General features: G+C 50.3%; 1 protein-coding gene across 2 annotated transcripts in view; it reads right to left on the bottom strand.

Moving 5' to 3' along the window:
• Positions 1-18407, bottom strand: part of LOC142303218 (histidine--tRNA ligase, cytoplasmic-like) — an 81323-nt gene extending 62916 nt beyond the window's left edge. The window contains exons 1-3 of one of the 2 annotated variants that reach the window (XM_075344432.1): positions 18279-18407; positions 11988-12077; positions 8217-8336 (exon numbers count right to left, since the gene is read on the bottom strand). In XM_075344432.1, the coding sequence (XP_075200547.1) occupies positions 8217-8336; positions 11988-12077; positions 18279-18368 (300 nt within the window). In that variant the 5' untranslated portion in view covers positions 18369-18407. The remainder of the gene's footprint in view (positions 1-8216; positions 8337-11987; positions 12078-18278) is intronic. The other variant, XM_075344431.1, reaches the window with a different exon arrangement.
• Between the last annotated feature and the right edge of the window lie 202 nt (positions 18408-18609).

Raw genomic sequence — 18609 nt, 5'->3', positions numbered from 1 at the left:
TCTCATTACTGTAATGCCAAACGTGTGGACGTTAACTGCGGTACAGGCACATTGTGCTCACAAAGTAGGGGGGCATTGAGAGATTCAGAGCAGAGATTTTAATGGATTTCTATTGCGGGGGGAGGGGGGGGGGGGAGGGTTGCTAAAGTTCTTTTCCAGAGCCTTTATACTACAAGTAACATGGAAGCCCCTTATATTTTTGTCAACAGAAGATGGACCCAAGTGAGAACTTGTTTTTTGTGGGTTGCGTAGAAGCTTTTATTGGTGGCATTTTGGGGTACAGAACATTTTGGACCAGGTCATATTTACCCTGTGCTCTACGTTAAACGCTTACATTGGGGTTTCTATCTAAATCTACAAAATTCAGATGAAACCCGAGGAATTCATTAACTAATGAGGCAGCAGAGATACTCTGTGTCCAATGTTTATCTTCCATCTGGGTTTCCGTCTGAACGTGTATTTCAGATATTTACACGGAAACGCCGATGTAAGCGTTCAGCGTAGACCGCAGGATAAATGTGAACCGAGCCTTACTGTGATTTTTGGAAGGCAGAATAAACATTTGTTACGCCGTTCACCGTGCAGTATAAGTGATTTAGATGGCTTTATTCTTCGGATCGTTGCAAATATAGCAATACTAGATTTATTATGTTTGGCTTTTATAATGTTTGAAAGCCTTATTATATTTCTGACGAAAAAGTCACACGAGTGCTTATTTTGTGCGGGACGAGTCGACTTTTATTGGTACCATTCTCAGGCACATGTTTTTTTATCGCTTTCTATTCTGATTTTTGGGATTCATAATGAACAAAAAAAAAAAAAAAAAAGAGAATTTTGTTTACTTACCGTAAATTCTTTTTCTTATAGTTCCGTAATGGGAGACCCAGACCATGGGTGTATAGCTTCTGCCTCCGGAGGACACACAAAAGTACTACACTAAAAAGTGTAGCTCCTCCCTCCTAGCATATACACCCCCTGGATAACCAAATATAGCCAGTTTAGTGCAAAAGCTGAAGGAGGACAGCCACCCACAAGTAGAGATAGAGCAAAAAACCGGAACCACCGGAGCCTCTGTCTACAACAACAGCCGGTGAAAACACACGGAACAAAAAAACTGCCAACAGGCAACAGGGAGGGTGCTGGGTCTCCCATTACGGAACTATAAGAAAAAGAATTTACGGTAAGTAAACAAAATTCTCTTTTTCTTCATCGTTCCTTATGGGAGACCCAGACCATGGGACGTCTCAAAGCAGTCCATGGGTGGGAATAAACAGAAAACTGAGAAGTAGGCGAAACCTAACTTCACAAATGGGCGACAGCCGCCTGACGGATGCGTCTGCCCAAGCTCGCATCTGCCGAAGCATGAGCATGCACTTGGTCTAGTCTGCATACCTTTTCGAAGCACTACCAAGTGGAAGCCTGACAGACCTGATGAGCCGTAGCCTGGTGCCGGAAAGCCCAAGAGGCACCGACAGCTCTGGTCGAGTGTGCCTTGATCCCCGGCGGGGGAGGCACCTGAGAACACTGATAGGCATCGGAAATGGCCGACCTAATCCAACGAGCTAGGGTCGGCTTAGAAGCCGAGAGGCCCTTGCGCCGACCTGAGGTCAGCACAAAAAGAGAGGTGCACCGCCTAAGAGCAGCGGTGCGACACACATAGATCCGGAGAGCCCGCACCAGATCCAGAGTATGCAACGCTTTTTCAAAGCGATGAACAGGAGCCGGACAAAAGGAAGGCAGGGAAATATCCTGGTTAAGGTGGAAAGGAGATACCACTTTAGGAAGAAAGTCCGTAGTCGGACGGAGAACCACCTTGTCCTGATGAAAAACCAAAAAAGGTGACTCCGAAGAGAGAGCAGCCAAATCAGAGACTCTCCTGAGGGAGGTTATGGCCACTAGAAAGACCACTTTCTGTGAAAGACGAGACAAAGAAACCTCCCTAAGTGGCTCAAAAGGGGGTTTCTGCAAGGCCGTGAGGACCAGAATAAAAGGTACCAGGGATCCAAAGGCCGCCGGTAAGGCGGAATGATGCGAGATGCGCCCTGCATGAAGGTGCGCACCTGAGCCAGTCGGGCGATACGCCGCTGGAACAATACTGACAGAGCCGAGACCTGACCCTTGAGGGAAGGGAGGGATAGTCCTAGCTGCAGACCGGACTGTAAAAAGGACAGAAGGGTCGGCAGGGAAAAAGGCCAAGGAGCATGGCCGGAAGAGCGACACCAGGACAGGAAGATTCTCCAGGTCCTGTGATATATTTTGGCCGAGGAAGACTTCCGAGCCCGAGTCATAGTGGAGATGACTTCAGGAGGGATACCAGAAGTCGTCAAGATCCAGGACTCGAGCCACGCCGTCAATGTGAGAGCCGCAGAATTCTGGCGGAAAAACGGACCTTGTGAGAGAAGGTCTGGACGGTCCGGAAGATGCCACGGCACCTCTACGGACAGGTGGAGCAGGTCTGGATACCAAGCTCGCCTGGGCCAGTCTGGAGCAATGAGGATGACCCGACGGCCCTCCATTCTGATCTTGCGCAGGACTCTGGGCAAGAGAGCTAGAGGGGGAAACACATAAGACAGACGAAACTGGGACCAATCCTGAACCAGCGCGTCCACTGCAAAGGCCTGAGGATCGTGGGAGCGAGCCACGTAAACCGGAACCTTGTTGTTGTGCCGGGATGCCATTAGATCCACTTCCGGAGTGCCCCACTTGCGGCAGATTGTCCGAAACACTGCTGGATGCAGAGCCCACTCGCCGCTGTCCACGGTCTGACGGCTGAGATAATCTGCCTCCCAGTTTTCCACGCCTGGGATGTGGACTGCGGATATGGTGGACTTGGAGTCCTCCGTCCACTGAAGGATGCGTTGAACCTCCAACATTGCCAGACGGCTGCGTGTCCCGCCCTGGTGATTGATGTAGGCAACCGCTGTCGCGTTGTCTGACTGGACTCGAATGTGCTTGCCCGCCAACAGATGGTGAAAGGCCAAGAGAGCTAGAAGCACAGCTCTGATTTCCAGCACATTGATCGAGAGGGCTGATTCGGACTGAGTCCAAGTGCCCTGCGCTCTGTGGTGGAGATATACTGCTCCCCAGCCGATTAGACTGGCATCCGTGGTGAGGATCATCCAGGACGGGGCCAGGAAGGAACGTCCCTGAGACAGAGAGAGGGGCCGAAGCCACCACTGAAGGGAGCCCCTGGTCTGTGGCGACAGAGCCACCAACCTGTGCAAGGAGTAAATCCGCTTGTCCCAACAGCGGAGAATGTCCAGCTGCAGGGGACGCAGATGGAACTGGGCAAAGGGAACCGCTTCCATTGACGCCACCATCTGACCCAGCACCTGCATTTGGTGCCTGATGGAGTGACGGCGAGACCTCAGTAAAGAGCGCACCGCAAGATGGAGGGACTGCTGTTTGACTAAGGGCAGCTTTACAAGTGCCGGCAAAGTCTCGAACTGCATCCCTAGGTACGTGAGACTCTGGGTCGGAGTCAGAGTGGACTTGGGTAGATTGACAAGCCACCCGAACTGGACTAGAGTGGCGAGAGTGAGCGAGACACTCCGCTGACAGTCTGCACTGGATGAAGCCTTGACTAGAAGGTCGTCCAGGTAAGGAATCACTGCCAACCCCTGGAGGTGCAGAACCGCAACCACTGCTGCCATGATCTTTGTGAATACTCGAGGGGCCGTGGCTAACCCGAAGGGGAGAACCACGAATTGGAAATGTTCCTCTCTGATTGCAAAACGTAGCCAACGCTGGTGTGAAACCGCAATTGGCACATGCAGATAGGCATCTCTGATGTCGATGGATGCCAGGAAATCTCCTTGGGTCATTGAGGCAATGACTGATCGCAGAGACTCCATGCGAAAATGCCGCACCTGAACATGCTTGTTGAGAAGCTTGAGATCCAGGATGGGCCGGAAGGAACCGTCCTTTTTGGGGACTAGGAAGAGGTTTGAGTAGAAACCTCTGAACCGTTCCCGGGCGGGAACCGGTACAATTACTCCGTTGGCCTGCAAGGATGCCACGGCCTGCGAGAAGGCGGCGGCCTTGACAGAAAAAATCTGTTTGGCGGGCTGGAAGAGAATTCTATCCTGTAGCCATGGGAGATGATATCCCGCACCCACTGATCGGAGACGTGTTGAAACCACACGTCGCCAAAGTGGGAGAGCCTGCCACCGACCAAGGACGTTGCTGGCGCGGCCAGATAGTCAAGAGGAGGCTGCCTTAGTGGCAGCGGCTCCTGCGGACTTCTGAGGACGCGGCTTCGTGCGCCAGCTGGGTTTTTGGTCCTTGGCTGAGTTAGTGGACGAGGCTGAGGGCTTAGAGGATGACCAGTTAGAGGAACGAAAGGAACGAAACCTCGACTGGTTCCTGCCCTGGACAGGTTTCCTGGTTTTAGTTTGTGGCAAGGAAGTACTCTTCCCGCCAGTAGCTTCCTTAATGATTTCATCCAGTTGTTCGCCGAACAGCCGGGACCCAGCAAATGGGAGCCCAGCAAGGTACTTCTTGGAAGAAGCGTCTGCTTTCCACTCTCGCAGCCACAAGATCCTGCGTATAGCGAGGGAATTAGCCGAAGCCACCGCCGTGTGGTGAGAAGCCTCCAGAATGGCAGACATGGCATAGGATGAAAAGGCTTAAGCCTGGGAAGTTAAGGCAACCATTTCGGGCATAGAGTCCCTGGTGAGGGAATGCATCTCCTCCAGAGAGGCAGAGACGGCTTTAAGAGCCCATACTGCTGCAAAAGACGGGGAGAACGAGGCCCCTGCCGCTTCATATACAGATTTGGCCAGAAGGTCAACCTGGCGGTCAGTGGAATCCTTAAGTGAGGTGCCATCAGCCACAGATACAACTGTCCAGGCTGAGATTCTAGACACCGGAGGGTCTACCTTCGGTGAATGAGCCCACTCCTTGACCACCTCTGGTGGAAAGGGAAAACGGTCATCAGAACTACGCTTTGGGAAGCGTTTGTCAGGACAGGCCCTGGGCTTGGTCACAGTGTCCTGAAAACTGGAGTGGTTAAAGAACACACTCCTTGCTCTCTTAGGTGATGTAAACTGGTGCTTTTCTACCAGAGAGGGTTGTTCATCCGATACTGGTGGATTGAGGTCCAGTACAGAATTAATGGACGCAATCAAATCACTAACATCTGCATCACCTTCGGTCAGATCAATGGGGCACATGGAGGTAGCGTCCGAGCCCACAGTAAAGGCATCCTCCTCGTCCTGTGATTCAGCTCGTGAATCAGAGCCGCGGGACGAGGAAGGAGAGGAGCCCCTGCTTCTCCGTTTAGGAGGACGGGGTCTGAGCTCTGTGAGCTCTGCTGAGCGAGCCGTAGCAGCAGGGGTGCCCTGAGAAGGGGGCTGATGCATGCTCAGCAGAGTCCGGGACAGCTGTCCCATTGAGTCGGCAAAGGACTGGGAGATAGACTTGGAGAAGGATTCTACCCAAGCCGGGGGTTCAGCCACCGGAGACGAAGCAGCCGGAGGGACCACTGGGAGTGAGACTCCAGGCTGAGGCACCACCATGTTAGAGCAGGCATCACAATGTGGATATGTGCTCGGTTCAGGTAGTACGAGCTTACATGCAGTGCATATTGAGTACAGCCTTGCAGCCTTGCTCCTTGTGTGAGACATGCTGCTGAAGTGGGGGTTCTGAGTAGAATGGCCCCCAGAGAGTATATAACTAGGTCCACAACCGGAGGTTGTGGCTTACCCGACCGTTTGTGTGCCCTCCAGATCCCACAGACCGGACCCCCAGAGAGATGCTGCAGGCAGCTCCAATCAGTGTGAGAACGCTGATAAAATGGCGCCGGAGCGAGGAGAGGGGGCGGGGCCTATCTCAAAGAGCGGGATCCGGAGGGCAAAGGATCCCTCTTTCCTCAGAGAGGAGTGTCCCTTCCCTGTGCTGAACAGCCGCTGGGCGGAGCCGCACTGTCCCTCTGCATGATTGGCATGCAGGGGCAGTGAAAACGAAAGTAGGCCTCAGGCGAAGCCAAGGCCTAAATTTAACACTGCGGCCGGCGCGCAGGCACCATCGGCGCGGTTCTCCGGTAAAAAACAGAACCGGCCGGAAAGTCAGCATAGTTACACAGCACACTCTCCCCAACAATAAAGTACAAGGGACCCCCTGATAACCACGTCTCAGATACTTCGCTTTTGAGACGCAGGGCCAGGTCCCTGAGGGATGAGTGCTCCGTCCGGCAGGATCCTGAAAGGGCTGCGGATGGAGACCGGTCTCCTGCAAGGCAGTGAGAACCGTGCTGGCTCCCACTTCAAGCCAGAGCCCGAGGGGATGGTGAAGGAGCGCGGCATGAAGGGCTCCAGCCCTGAAATCAACCTTAATAGCACCGCCGACACAGTGGGGTGAGAAGGGACATGCCGGGAGTCCAGGCTTGGACCCGCTTTTCTTCAAACTCTTTTCAAAAATCAAAAACAGATGAGGATGCATGTGTGGATGTGTGCCTCCTGAACACAAAGCATTGAACTGGCTATATTTGGTCATCCAGGGGGTGTATATGCTAGGAGGGAGGAGCTACACTTTTTAGTGTTGTACTTTGTGTGTCCTCCGGAGGCAGAAGCTATACACCCATGGTCTGGGTCTCCCATAAGGAACGATGAAGAAACAGCAATTTAGAAATGTCTTTTCTGGGGGGGGGTGTAATGCCATTCACTGTGTGGTCAAAGTGAAAACACAGCTTCATTCCTCAGGTCAGTATGATTAGGGTGATACCACATTTTTTATGTTTTGCCACTGTTGACAAAAAAAAAAACAAAAAACTATTTTACAGAAAAAGTATCGTTTTGGCATCTCTGTATTCAGAAAGCTATAGTTTATTAATTAATTTTCTACTGATGGACCTGTGTAGTGGCTTGTTTTTTTGCAGGACAGGATGACATTTTCAGCAATACAATTTTTATTTACATTTGTCTTTAGACCATGTTATTCCACTTTTATTTTGGAAGTATGATGAAAAAGTATTTTGCCACGTTTTTACATTTTTTTATGGTGTTCACTGTAGGAGTTAAATAGTGTGACAGTTTTATAGATCGTGGCATTCTGGAGCTGGCGATACCAAATACATGTACTTTATTATTTTATTCTTGCATACACAATATTTATTGGTATAATATTTTTGTTCTTTATTTTTTATTGTGCGTGTGTGTGGTGTGTGTGCGTGCCGCGTTCCATAGTGTCCAGACCCGGTGAGTATGATTGCAGGGTCTGTCTTCTTTCTTTAATACAGGGTCCTGCTGTATAACATTTTTAGCTGCATGGACATTTAATTATTAAACCATAACCAGGGTTAATTTTCGGGGAAACATGATAGATATATAATCGGAGGTGGTGTGAATGAGCCTTTATAGTCAACTACCTGCTGGACCCCATTTATTTAATTAGACTTACCTGTGGTTTCAATCTTTCTCATTAGGATTTTGTAGTCTAAAATTTAGCTTTGCTTTTAAGACTTTCATTGGGATGTACCGGTATTTTTCGGTTTATAAGACGCACCCCAAATTTAGAGGGGAAAAAAAAAACAAAAAAAAGGGATCCATCTTATAATTCGGTGGTTTCTTACTGGGGTTGGGGGGGATGGCAGTGGAGCAGGGTCACAGGAGACAGGGGCGGTGCTGGAGCAGGTTGACGCTGCAGGCGGTGCGAGCAGTGGGTGTTGCTGATTCTGTGAGGTAGGCAACTTCCAGAAACTGCCTGGAGTCGGCACGTACACAGATTGAGCTTTTGGCTCAATGATAAGCCGAGTTCTCTTCTGCGCACGCGCCACCACCGGGCGCCATTATTTGATCCCTGCACTGTTGACATTTTCAGAATGCCCCTGCTGCACAGCCTGCCGCCGCTCAGGTCCCAGCACAGAGCCTGCCTCCTGCGACCCCTCTCCTCCCGGTAAGGTGCATTCGGATTTTAAGACGAACCCCTCATTTTCCTCCCGATATTTTGGCAGGAACAGTGCATCTTATAATACGAAAAATATGGTACTCATCTTTTAAAGATTTTCTTGAATTACTTTTTGAGGTGTGCAAAATAATACATTCTGTTTGCAATCAAGGCCCACATTTGTGGGAGTATTTTGTAGTATGGTATCCCATAGAAAACGTTGCTTCTGAAAGAAAACTAGTTTTTCGGGCAACTTTATTGGCTTATACTCTTTCATATTAAGCATAGTAATTGCAGAACACGTGAATGACTGAAATCACTGACAGCCTTACCTTCAGCTCAAATACAGGAGTGTCAATGGTCTCAGCGCCATGGCGTTTAAAACAGTTAATAATGGTGTTGAAAACCTTCTCTCGAATGGCCATCTGCTTGGGATTATAATCCCTTGTACCCTGTGAGGAAGATAAATAACACACATTTATGAGTAATTGATAAGGAAAGAAGAGAGATAGAGATATAGAGATTATAATATATATATATATATATATATTATATATATATATATATATATATATATTATAAAAAATGGAGATTGGAATTAAGGAAGGATTGACACAACCTTTCCAAGACACGTTGACTAGTTCAGACGTGAGTATGAGCACCAGGCTCAGAAATCCCTGCACTTACAACCCTCGACAGCAATCAATGAGGTTATTAACCATCATCTGAAGAATGCTCTGCCGCGCTGGTTGCACTTGTACATGGAAATAATCAAGGTCTAGACAAGTCCGGAGAAGCTGCAGGCCATGGTAGAACGTTTAAGAGAGACAGTCTGCTCATAGTATCACGAGCCTGGCATTGTGTTGAAATACAGCTCTTCGGACATAGCCAAATAAATATAAAATGACAAGCTGTTAGTGAACCTCGAATGAAGAATACAGGGACTTGGCTACCACACATTATGTCACTCCCACACCATAGTTCCAGGAACAGGACTAGTGTGAGATTCCCTCTTAAAGGCCTCTTCATGGAGATGACCACAACATGCCATCATGGCCTGCAATGTCTCCAGAATGGTCCCCCATCGAGGATATCTGGGACGTCATTGGTCAGCAATTTTAAAAAGGAAGCTGCCAGCAGTGAATTTTGATGATTTGCCCAAGTGTAATCAGCATGGCAGAACATTCCGCAGCGCAGACAATTAGTTATCTCATTGATAACATGCCAATACTATAAGTGCAGGGCATTCTGTACATGGTGCTCGAACTCTATACTGAATAAATTGAGATGTTTTGGAAATTTTGCTTCCTTTTTTCCCCCATCATTTGCAAACCATTAACATGTCAATCCATCCTTTATCTTTAGGAGATTGTAAACTCTTGAGCACTCTTGTCTACCAGAGTTTGGCGGAGGAAACTTGCTCATCTGGTCAGCTCGGGCATGCACTTTGGGATAACTCTTGCATATTTGTGGGTGGTGGGTGTAGAGTGGCGCAGGATTGATTCCGGACACCATGGCATGCTTCATGAAATACCTGGTCCTGGCTGGGTGTGTGGACTTTCGCGGTGTGGGCTGGGAACCTATGTAGGTTGCATAATGCCACTGGTGTTGGCTGATCAGGACCACATAACGACTCACACTCACAAGGAGAGCAAAAAAACCCCTTCAAACCACAACTCTTTACTGTATGATTCCCTCTCCTTCACAATGTCACTTTCCAGATAGCGGGCATTTATCTTCTAGCATGTTACAGGTTCAATTCAGTTCAACTTCTCTCTGGGTTGCGTCAGATCTAAGTGGACTAGTGAGTCCCAGTGCAACCCAGTCCAGCTTTCTAGTACACACCATGAAGGGCAACTTCCTTTACCTCAGTCCCACGTCCAGTCTCCTCAGGGATCCCGCAATGACCAGAGGAAAGCTTTACACACCCAGATGTTTAGCGGGACACCGCTAGGTTGACTAACTACGTTCACACGCACCAGTAGAGATTACTCCGGTATCTCGACGGTTAAGGGGTCTGGCTATTAGGGTTCCATCCTCTGGCTCCTATTGTCAGCTGCCAGTCCGTTCAAGGATTGTTCTCTAGTTACGACATGTTCACACCCAGCGTCTGTGGCCACACTCGAGATTCACGCTATCTTGCCTTCTGTGTCCTGCTCTTCATTGCCACAAACCACTCACTGTATGTGCCCTTCACGACCATCTGACTATATGTATATCACGTTTGCTCACTAGGCCTTCACTTACTCTTTCTAGAATGAACAGTCACTTTCCCTCAATTGACCCCTCCCAGAGTGGGCTAGTCCCAACACTCAAAAGTGTTCAGAAGTGAAGGGGAAAAATTAGAAATAGCACTCACTGTCCTAAACAAATTCTAGAAACTTTATTAATTCATCCTTAAAACATGTAAGAGAGTAGCTAGGAACATACAGAAGACAGCCGTTTCATGTAGCAAACACACCAACAGGGACCTACCAGTGACCGGCAGTGACCTATGCAGCCTCGTTCTGAGAAAACAGCTCCATAGGAATAGATGGGCGTCATGGGGCATTACTCCATTTGATTATGTCGGAACTTCAAGGATTTCTTTTGAATTAATAGATTTGTTAAATGAGGGACTGTGGGGGAGTTTTTATTCCAAAACGTTATTCCATGCTTGTGTGGGGTTTTTTTAAACTGTACACAATGGGTTAGTAATGGTGGTGTCTAATAGACTCCTATCCATTACTAACACCTGGGCTGGATGCCAGCTGTCCATTTACAGTGTAGCAAACGAGATGTCAAGTGTCAGTACCCGACCAATCTCATATTCATGACCCAGCCTCTGGTGATCAATACGCAGTGAACAGATAACCCTTTCATTTTACTTATATCGCGCTATTGACGCCAAAGCACTTTACATACATGACATACTGTCCCTTTTGGAGCTCACAATCTAAATTCCCTATCAGTAGATCTTTGGAGAGTGGTAGGAAACTGACGCAAACTCGGAGAGATCATACTAAAGGTCCAGTCACACTAAGCAACTTACCAGCGATCCCAACAACGATAGGGATCGCTGGTAAGTTGCTAGGAGGTTGCTGGTGAGCTGTCACACTGCGACGCTCCAGCGATCCCACCAGCAACCTGACCTGGCAGGGATCGCTGGAGCGTGGCTACACGAGTTGCTGGTGAGCTCACCAGCAACCAGTGACCAGCCCCCAGTCTCCTAGTTACAGCACACATCAGGTTAATTAACCCGATGTGTGCTGCAGCTAAATGTGCACAGAGCAGGGAGCAGCGCACACTGCTTAGCGCTGGCTCCTTGCTCTCCTAGTTACAGCACACATCGGGTTAATTACCTGATGTGTGCTGCAGCTACATGTGCACAGAGCAGGAGCCGGCACTGACAGTGAGAGCGGAGGAGGCTGGTATCAAAGGTAAATATCGGGTAACCAAGGACAGGGCTTCTTGGTTACCCGATGTTTACATTAGTTACCAGCCTCCGCAGAAGCCGGCTCCTGCTGCCTGCACATTAGTTGTTGCTGTCTCGCTGTCACACACAGCGATCTGTGCTTCACAGCAGGACAGCAACAACTAAAAAATGGCCCAGGACATTCAGCAACAACCAACGACCTCACAGCAGGGGCCAGGTTGTTGCTGGATGTCACACACAGCAACATCGCTAGCAACGTCACAAAAGTTGTTCGTTACCAGCGATGTTGCTAGCGATGTTGCTTAGTGTGACGGGGCCTTAACTCCTTGCAGATGTAGTCCTTTGTGGGATTTGAGCGCAGGACCCCAGCGCTTCAAGACTGCAGTGCTAACCACTGAGCCCATACTTTAAACTGCTTCTTAAACATTACATTTTGTAAGAAACCAGCTGTTTTAACCGCCAAACCGCATGGCTGATAACGTGTAAACCACACAACGTGAGCACAGCCAAAGACATATTAGTCAAGCAGTAATAAGATTCATTTACTCATTATGGTCACACACATTTTTCCTTTTCCGGTGGATTTTTTATTTCATTCAACCATTTCAATCACATTCTTCCAAGGAGACATTTTCAAAACATGTTTATGATTGATTTGTCGCCAAACAATACATTTTGTAAATTTTACCTTTGGGGTCTTAAGAACAAATTTGTGTTTTCCATCATCTGGTCCCAACTTTGCCTTCAGCTCCAAAAGTTTAGCGACTTCTTCTGCAATCTGAAAGGTAAATAATTTAGGTTATTTTCTGACTGCATCAGTATATCACAGGCCTGAACTCCTGCAATATCACTGAAATACATTTACATGTATATTTTTGGGCATTTCAATACATTGATTCCCTCTGCAATGCAACTTAAAATATCAACGCTTGGCATGGAGAAATCTTGAAAAAGCTGAAAGACCTCAGGGCATCTGCTGGTTCCCTCACTAACCAGAAAGTATTGGCATACAATATTAACCAGAGAAACATCCAGGTATGGAGCACACCAACTCTCACCCAAATGTCTAAGGCTAAGTTCACATTTCCGTTGATTTGTATCAGTCACATGCGTCGCTTGACGCATGTGACTGATGCGCTGTTCAACGCTGTACAACGGATGACAAAGAACAGAATTCTTTGTCGGATTCCGTTGTGTGTGGGGGGCGGAGTTCGGGGGCAGAGCCGAGCGGGGGGCGGGGCCAGGCGCTGAGGATGTCAGTGGAAGTGCTGCGGTCTGCATGGCTGGGGACAGGTGAGTGTATCTGTGAGTGAGTGTGTGTATGTGCATGTATGTATGTATGTATGTATGTATGTATGTATGTATGTATGTGTGTGCACATGCAAAGTGCGGGAGGGGGCGGAGCCGAGCGGGGGGCGGGGCCAGGCGCTGAGGATGTCAGTGGAAGTGCTGCGGTCTGCATGGCTGGGGACAGGTGAGTGTATCTGTGAGTGAGTGTGTGTATGTGCATGTATGTATGTATGTATGTATGTATGTATGTATGTATGTGTGTACACATGCAAAGTGCGGGAGGGGGCGGAGCCGAGCGGGGGGCGGGGCCAGGCGCTGAGGATGTCAGTAGAAGTGCTGCGGTCTGCATGGCTGGGGACAGGTGAGTGTATGTGTGAGTGTGTGTATGTGCATGTATGTATGTATGTATGTGTGTGTGTGTGTGCACATGCAAAGTGCGGGAGGGGGCGGAGCCGAGCGGGGGGCGGGGCCAGGCGCTGAGGATGTCAGTAGAAGTGCTGCGGTCTGCATGACTGGGGACAGGTGTGTGTGTGTGTGTGTGTGTGTGTGTGTGTGTGTGTGTGTGTGTACATACATGTGCGGAGTGCGGGAGGGGGCGGGGCCGAGCGGGGAAGTGTCGGCCTCCCTGCACACGTAACCAGCCTAAATATCGGGTAACAGCAAAGCACCCGATGTTTACCTTGGTTACCCGATATTTACCTTGGTTACGGGCCTACACCGCTTAGCGCTGGCTCCTTGCACCGTAACCAGGGTAAATATCGGGTAACCAACCAAAGCTGGTGACGTGTGCAGGGAGCCAGAGAGCATGCGCAGCGAAATCCGACGGATCTCGCTGCTCAAAAAACGTTACATGCTGCGTTCCCCCCGCCCGGCGGTCAGTCGTTCCACGACTGATCAGTCGGGCGGAGGGTGCAACGCAGCATCATCAGTCACAATCCGCTGCTCATACAAGTCTATGGGAGCAGCGGAATCCGCTAGACGGATTCCGCTGTTTACAAGAGCAGCGGATTGTGACTGATAGATTTTAGCGGAAATGTGAACTTAGCCTAATATAAAAGAAGGTGATACAGTCAAGAAAGCAGGACGGACCTGCCATCTGCTTGTATGGACAGATCAGTAGACCGGCCGCAGCGCTCCTGACGCAAACTCTCAAAAGCCTCATATGTACCCTGGAGGCAGCAGAGTTTGGGTCTGAGTATCGTGGTCCATATAGACTGCAAAACAAGAAAAGGCATTTTACAAAATGTTTTTATGTTAAAGGGAACCTGTCAAGTTTTTCGGCCTATAAGCTGCAGCCACCACCACCGGGCTCTTATATACACATTCTAACATGCTGTATATAAGAGCCCAGGCCGCTGTGTAGAACATGAAAAACACTTTATAATACTCACCTAACGGTCACGCTACCGTGGAGTTGGGTCATATGGGCGTCTTCATTCTCCGGCGCCTTTCAGCCATCTTCGTTCTCCTTCTGAAGCTTGTGTGCATGATGCGTCCTACGTCATACACACTCGCTCAGGGCAGATCAAAATGCGCCTGCGCAGGACCTCAATACCGGCCTGTGTGTATGATGTAGGACGCGTCATGCACGCCGGCTTCAGAAGGAGGAAGACCAAGATGGCCGAAAGAGGAGGCGCCGGTCCCGGAGAACGGAGCCACCCATCTGACTGTTGTGCACCGGAGCGACCTTCTAGTGTTTTTTTACGTTCTACACAGCGGCCTGGGCTCTTATATACAGCATGTTAGAATGCTGTATATAAGAGCCTGATGATGGTGGTCGCAGCTTATAGGCCGAAAAATTGGTGACAGGTTGCCTTTAATGTGAATTTCCACAGTTTTGAGATGCAGGTTTTGCCCCCAGCATGGAAATCCTGGTACTTGTGTTGACGGCACGTTTTGAACGATGATCGTACTTATATGTAACAGGGGGCTGTACACTGGATAAAATCCTACACCAAGAATACCACGATCTCTTCATTCTCAGATGTTTTTTGACTTTCTGTCGGGAGTAGTAACCCTTGGATGTGAAGTGACTCATGTGGACACTGAAGGTCCTGGGATTATACATTGCTTCCGCTTTATCTCACGCCTGCAGACAAGCTCTACTAATACATGGGCTGTACCCTTCACGGTGATGTTTACAGCCCTTCATAAAAAGGGACGCTGACTCCTCTCTGGTGGATGCAGCACTGCTGTGTGAGCCAAGAGGATGATGAAACAGGATCTGTGGATTACAGCGCTCTCCTAGACTGGGCACTACACACGGCATTCCTCATACACGAGGATGATCAGCACCAGGAGCTGGCAGGTACAGGGCACCAGGAGGTGGTTAAGTACAGTGGAACCTTGGTTAACGAGAACAATCCGTTCTGGGACTGTGCTTGTTAACCAAGTTGCTCATTCAGCAAAGCAAGATTTCCCATAGGAAATCATTGCAATGCAGACAATTCCTTCCACAACTTGTTAAATGTCCCATCCTGGTCCCCTATTGTGCCATTTCCACACACGTACAAACACACACAAACACACACGCACGCGCACATATTATGCTCACCTTACCTTCCGTTCCATCGCCGGTCTCCTGGGACTTGCTGTTCTCCGGTACGGGCTGTGTATCGGGTAACCATCACGACGAGGATGGAACTTCCGCTGTCAGAGCGCTGACGTCAAAGGCAGGAGCTGCTTTCCTCTGATTGGCCAGCGCGCTGCCTTTAAGTAGCATCTGACAGCCGAAGTTCCTGCCTCGTCGCTATGGTTGCCGATACACATCCTGGAGCGGTGAACTACAGGACCAAGGAGACCGGCGATGGAACGGAAGGTACACATATTATGCTCACCTTACCTTCCGTTCCATCGCCAGCCTCCTGGGTCTTTTAGTTCGTCGAGAGGATTCCTGCCTCGTCGCGATGTATCGGCGGACTAAAAGAACCATGAGGCCGGCGATGAAACGGAAGGTAAGGTGAGCACAATACTGTATGTGTGTGCGTGCGTGCGTGTGTGTTTGTGTGGACTGCAAGAGCGGGTCAGAGCGCGGTGGATGGACGGAACCGGAAGTGTGTGCGGTGAGGATTTCGCTCGTACAGCAAAGCTTTCTCGTAAACCAAGTTACAAATTTACAGAAAGCTTTGCTTTCACTAAGGGTGGAGAGCTGAGGCCACTTATACACACTGATGTCACTTATACACAATACGAAGGGAGGAGGTATGCAGATGAGAAAAACACAATTAGTGGGGATCCCAGATGACATCCGTGAGAAACCATCACTCCACAAAAATATGTCTACCCCTATATACAGGGGTTGTCCAGGCTTGGGTCAAAAGTCTGCAATCACTTGATACCCTGATGTTACCACTTATCACAAGCCGGCTAGACGCATTCTGCTTCTCACAATATAAGGGAATTGGTAAATACTGGATGAGACAAGTCAACACATGATGCCCACTCACACTGGCATCACCTCTCAATAGTGACTAGTCACAGAGAAACTGCACACTTTTGTCCCAAGCCCGGACAACCAGTCCTGTCATTACTTGCCCCTGTGATAGCCCTGGCTCTGTAATTTAAAGCACCACTCCAGAGTTTTTTTTTCAGCACTGGAGTGGTTCTTTAAATGTAAGCCCCGCTCATTAACCTTCATGAATATTCACTGCTTCCCCCGCCCACCCTCTGTGCCAGTGTTTTAGATTGGTTGCAGACTACTATATGCCTACCCCAGCCTCTTTGTCGGCACCTGTGATTGGTTGCAGACAAGTTTGCTGCACAGTAGGGTAGAAATTAATTTAAAAAAATTAGGGTGGGCTACAGCCATATATTTGATGATTAGCATGGGTAAAACACTACAGGCTACCAACCCAGCCATCTGCTTTACTGTGGCTGGATAACAAAAATAAAGGGAATATGGTGTTTGTTTTCCCTTAAATTATGGGATACCTTCAATTTTTGATAACCAGCCACAGTAAAGCAGAGCGCTGGGGGTTGTAGCCTGTAGCTGCTGCTTTACCAGCGCTGGTTATCAAACACAGTGGTGCGCACGCCAATCACAGCCATCACCCTCTGCACCCCGTCCTTCCGCATCCTCCGCACCCCGTCCTTCCGCATCCTCCGCACCCCGTCCTTCCGCATCCTCCGCACCCCGTCCTTCCGCATCCTCCGCACCCCGTCCTTTCGCATCCTCCGCACCCCGTCCTTTCGCATCCTCCGCACCCCGTCCTTCCGCATCCTCCGCACCCCGTCCTTCCGCATCCTCCGCACCCCGTCCTTCCGCATCCTCCGCACCCCGTCCTTTCGCATCCTCCGCACCCCGTCCTTTCGCATCCTCCGCACCCCGTCCTTTCGCATCCTCCGCACCCCGTCCTTTCGCATCCTCCGCACCCCGTCCTTTCGCATCCTCCGCACCCCGTCCTTCCGCATCCTCCGCACCCCGTCCTTTCGCATCCTCCGCACCCCGTCCTTCCGCATCCTCCGCACCCCGTCCTTTCGCATCCTCCGCACCCCGTCCTTTCGCATCCTCCGCACCCCGTCCTTTCGCATCCTCCGCACCCCGTCCTTTCGCATCCTCCGCACCCCGTCCTTTCGCATCCTCCGCACCCCGTCCTTTCGCATCCTCCGCACCCCGTCCTTTCGCATCCTCCGCACCCCGTCCTTTCGCATCCTCCGCACCCCGTCCTTTCGCATCCTCCGCACCCCGTCCTTTCGCATCCTCCGCACCCCGTCCTTTCGCATCCTCCGCACCCCGTCCTTTCGCATCCTCCGCACCCCGTCCTTTCGCATCCTCCGCGCCCCGTCCTTCCGCATCCTCCGCGCCCCGTCCTTCCGCATCCTCCGCGCCCCGTCCTTACGCATCCTCCGCGCCCCGTCCTTACGCATCCTCCGCACCCCGTCCTTCCGCATCCTCCGCACCCAGCCACAGTAAAGCAGACTGCTGGGGTTGCAGCCTGTACCTGCTGCTTTATCAGCGCTGGTTATCAAACATAGGGCTGGTTACCAAACAAACAATCACAGCCATGCCAATATTTGACATGGCTGTGATGGGCCAAAAGTACCCAGATCAGGAAAGCTTAGTGATTGGCTGCTCTGCTGCCTTTCAACAAGCTTTAATTGGATGACAAAACTGACCACGAACCGGACGTACAAAAAGTCTGTTCAGGGTTCAGCACCAGACACGAGGTATTCAGTACGAACCTTGGACTTTGGGTTCGCTCATACCTACTTGTGTGGGGTACATGTATCATCAGATCACTGCTCTCACTTCCCTCACAGTGTGTCTGCAGACACTGACATCTGTCACTCCACAGCGGCTTCTGTGGACAACTGCACCGATATTATTAAACGCTGCACACGTATTCCTACTGACCGGCGCCAGGTCATTCTTCCCATACAATGGTGGCCATGCAGTCACTGGGAAGTTGCTTTCCCCCAGCACAGTGTATGGGAAGTGAGGAGTCATCCACTACTACAGCTTGTACCGGAATAAACCAAGCCTCAGACAGCTACAGGGCGAAAACGAGTATCGAGCTAACGAGCTATAGAGGAGGAAGGGAAAGCGAAAGCACAAAAGTGAAAGCTGCCCGGAGCCGGATGGGGGCAGCCATAGCGGCCGGTGGTGACGGCCTCTCCCTGCTGACAGCACGCTGCCCTCCGCCTCACAGGCCGCACTGTGCAGCAGGACCCGCCATGCCCCGGCACTCACCTGCTCCGCCCCGGCCTTCTCCTGCTTCAGTTTCCGCACCTTCTCTCCCTGCAGCGCCGCCGCCCGCTCCAGCTCCGCTCTCTCCGCCATGCTGACAGCACACACAGGAAAGAAGCCGGCGCTGAGAGCCGCGCATGCGCAGTGCAGGGGGAGTGCGGAGCTCCCGCCCATCCCGTCATATGTAGTCAGCGGCGTGTGGTCAAAGATATCTTCTATACCCGGTCCTCCTCATCCTCTATACCTGGTTCTCACCATCCTCTATACCCGGTCCTCCTCATCCTCTATACCCGGTCCTCCTCATCCTCTATACCTGGTTCTCACCATCCTCTAT

Source organism: Anomaloglossus baeobatrachus, chromosome 4 (genome assembly GCF_048569485.1).
Source record: "Anomaloglossus baeobatrachus isolate aAnoBae1 chromosome 4, aAnoBae1.hap1, whole genome shotgun sequence".
Taxonomy (NCBI): Eukaryota; Metazoa; Chordata; class Amphibia; order Anura; family Aromobatidae; genus Anomaloglossus; species Anomaloglossus baeobatrachus.
Note: the sequence above shows the minus strand (reverse complement) of the source record. Positions and strands in the feature narration are given on the sequence as shown.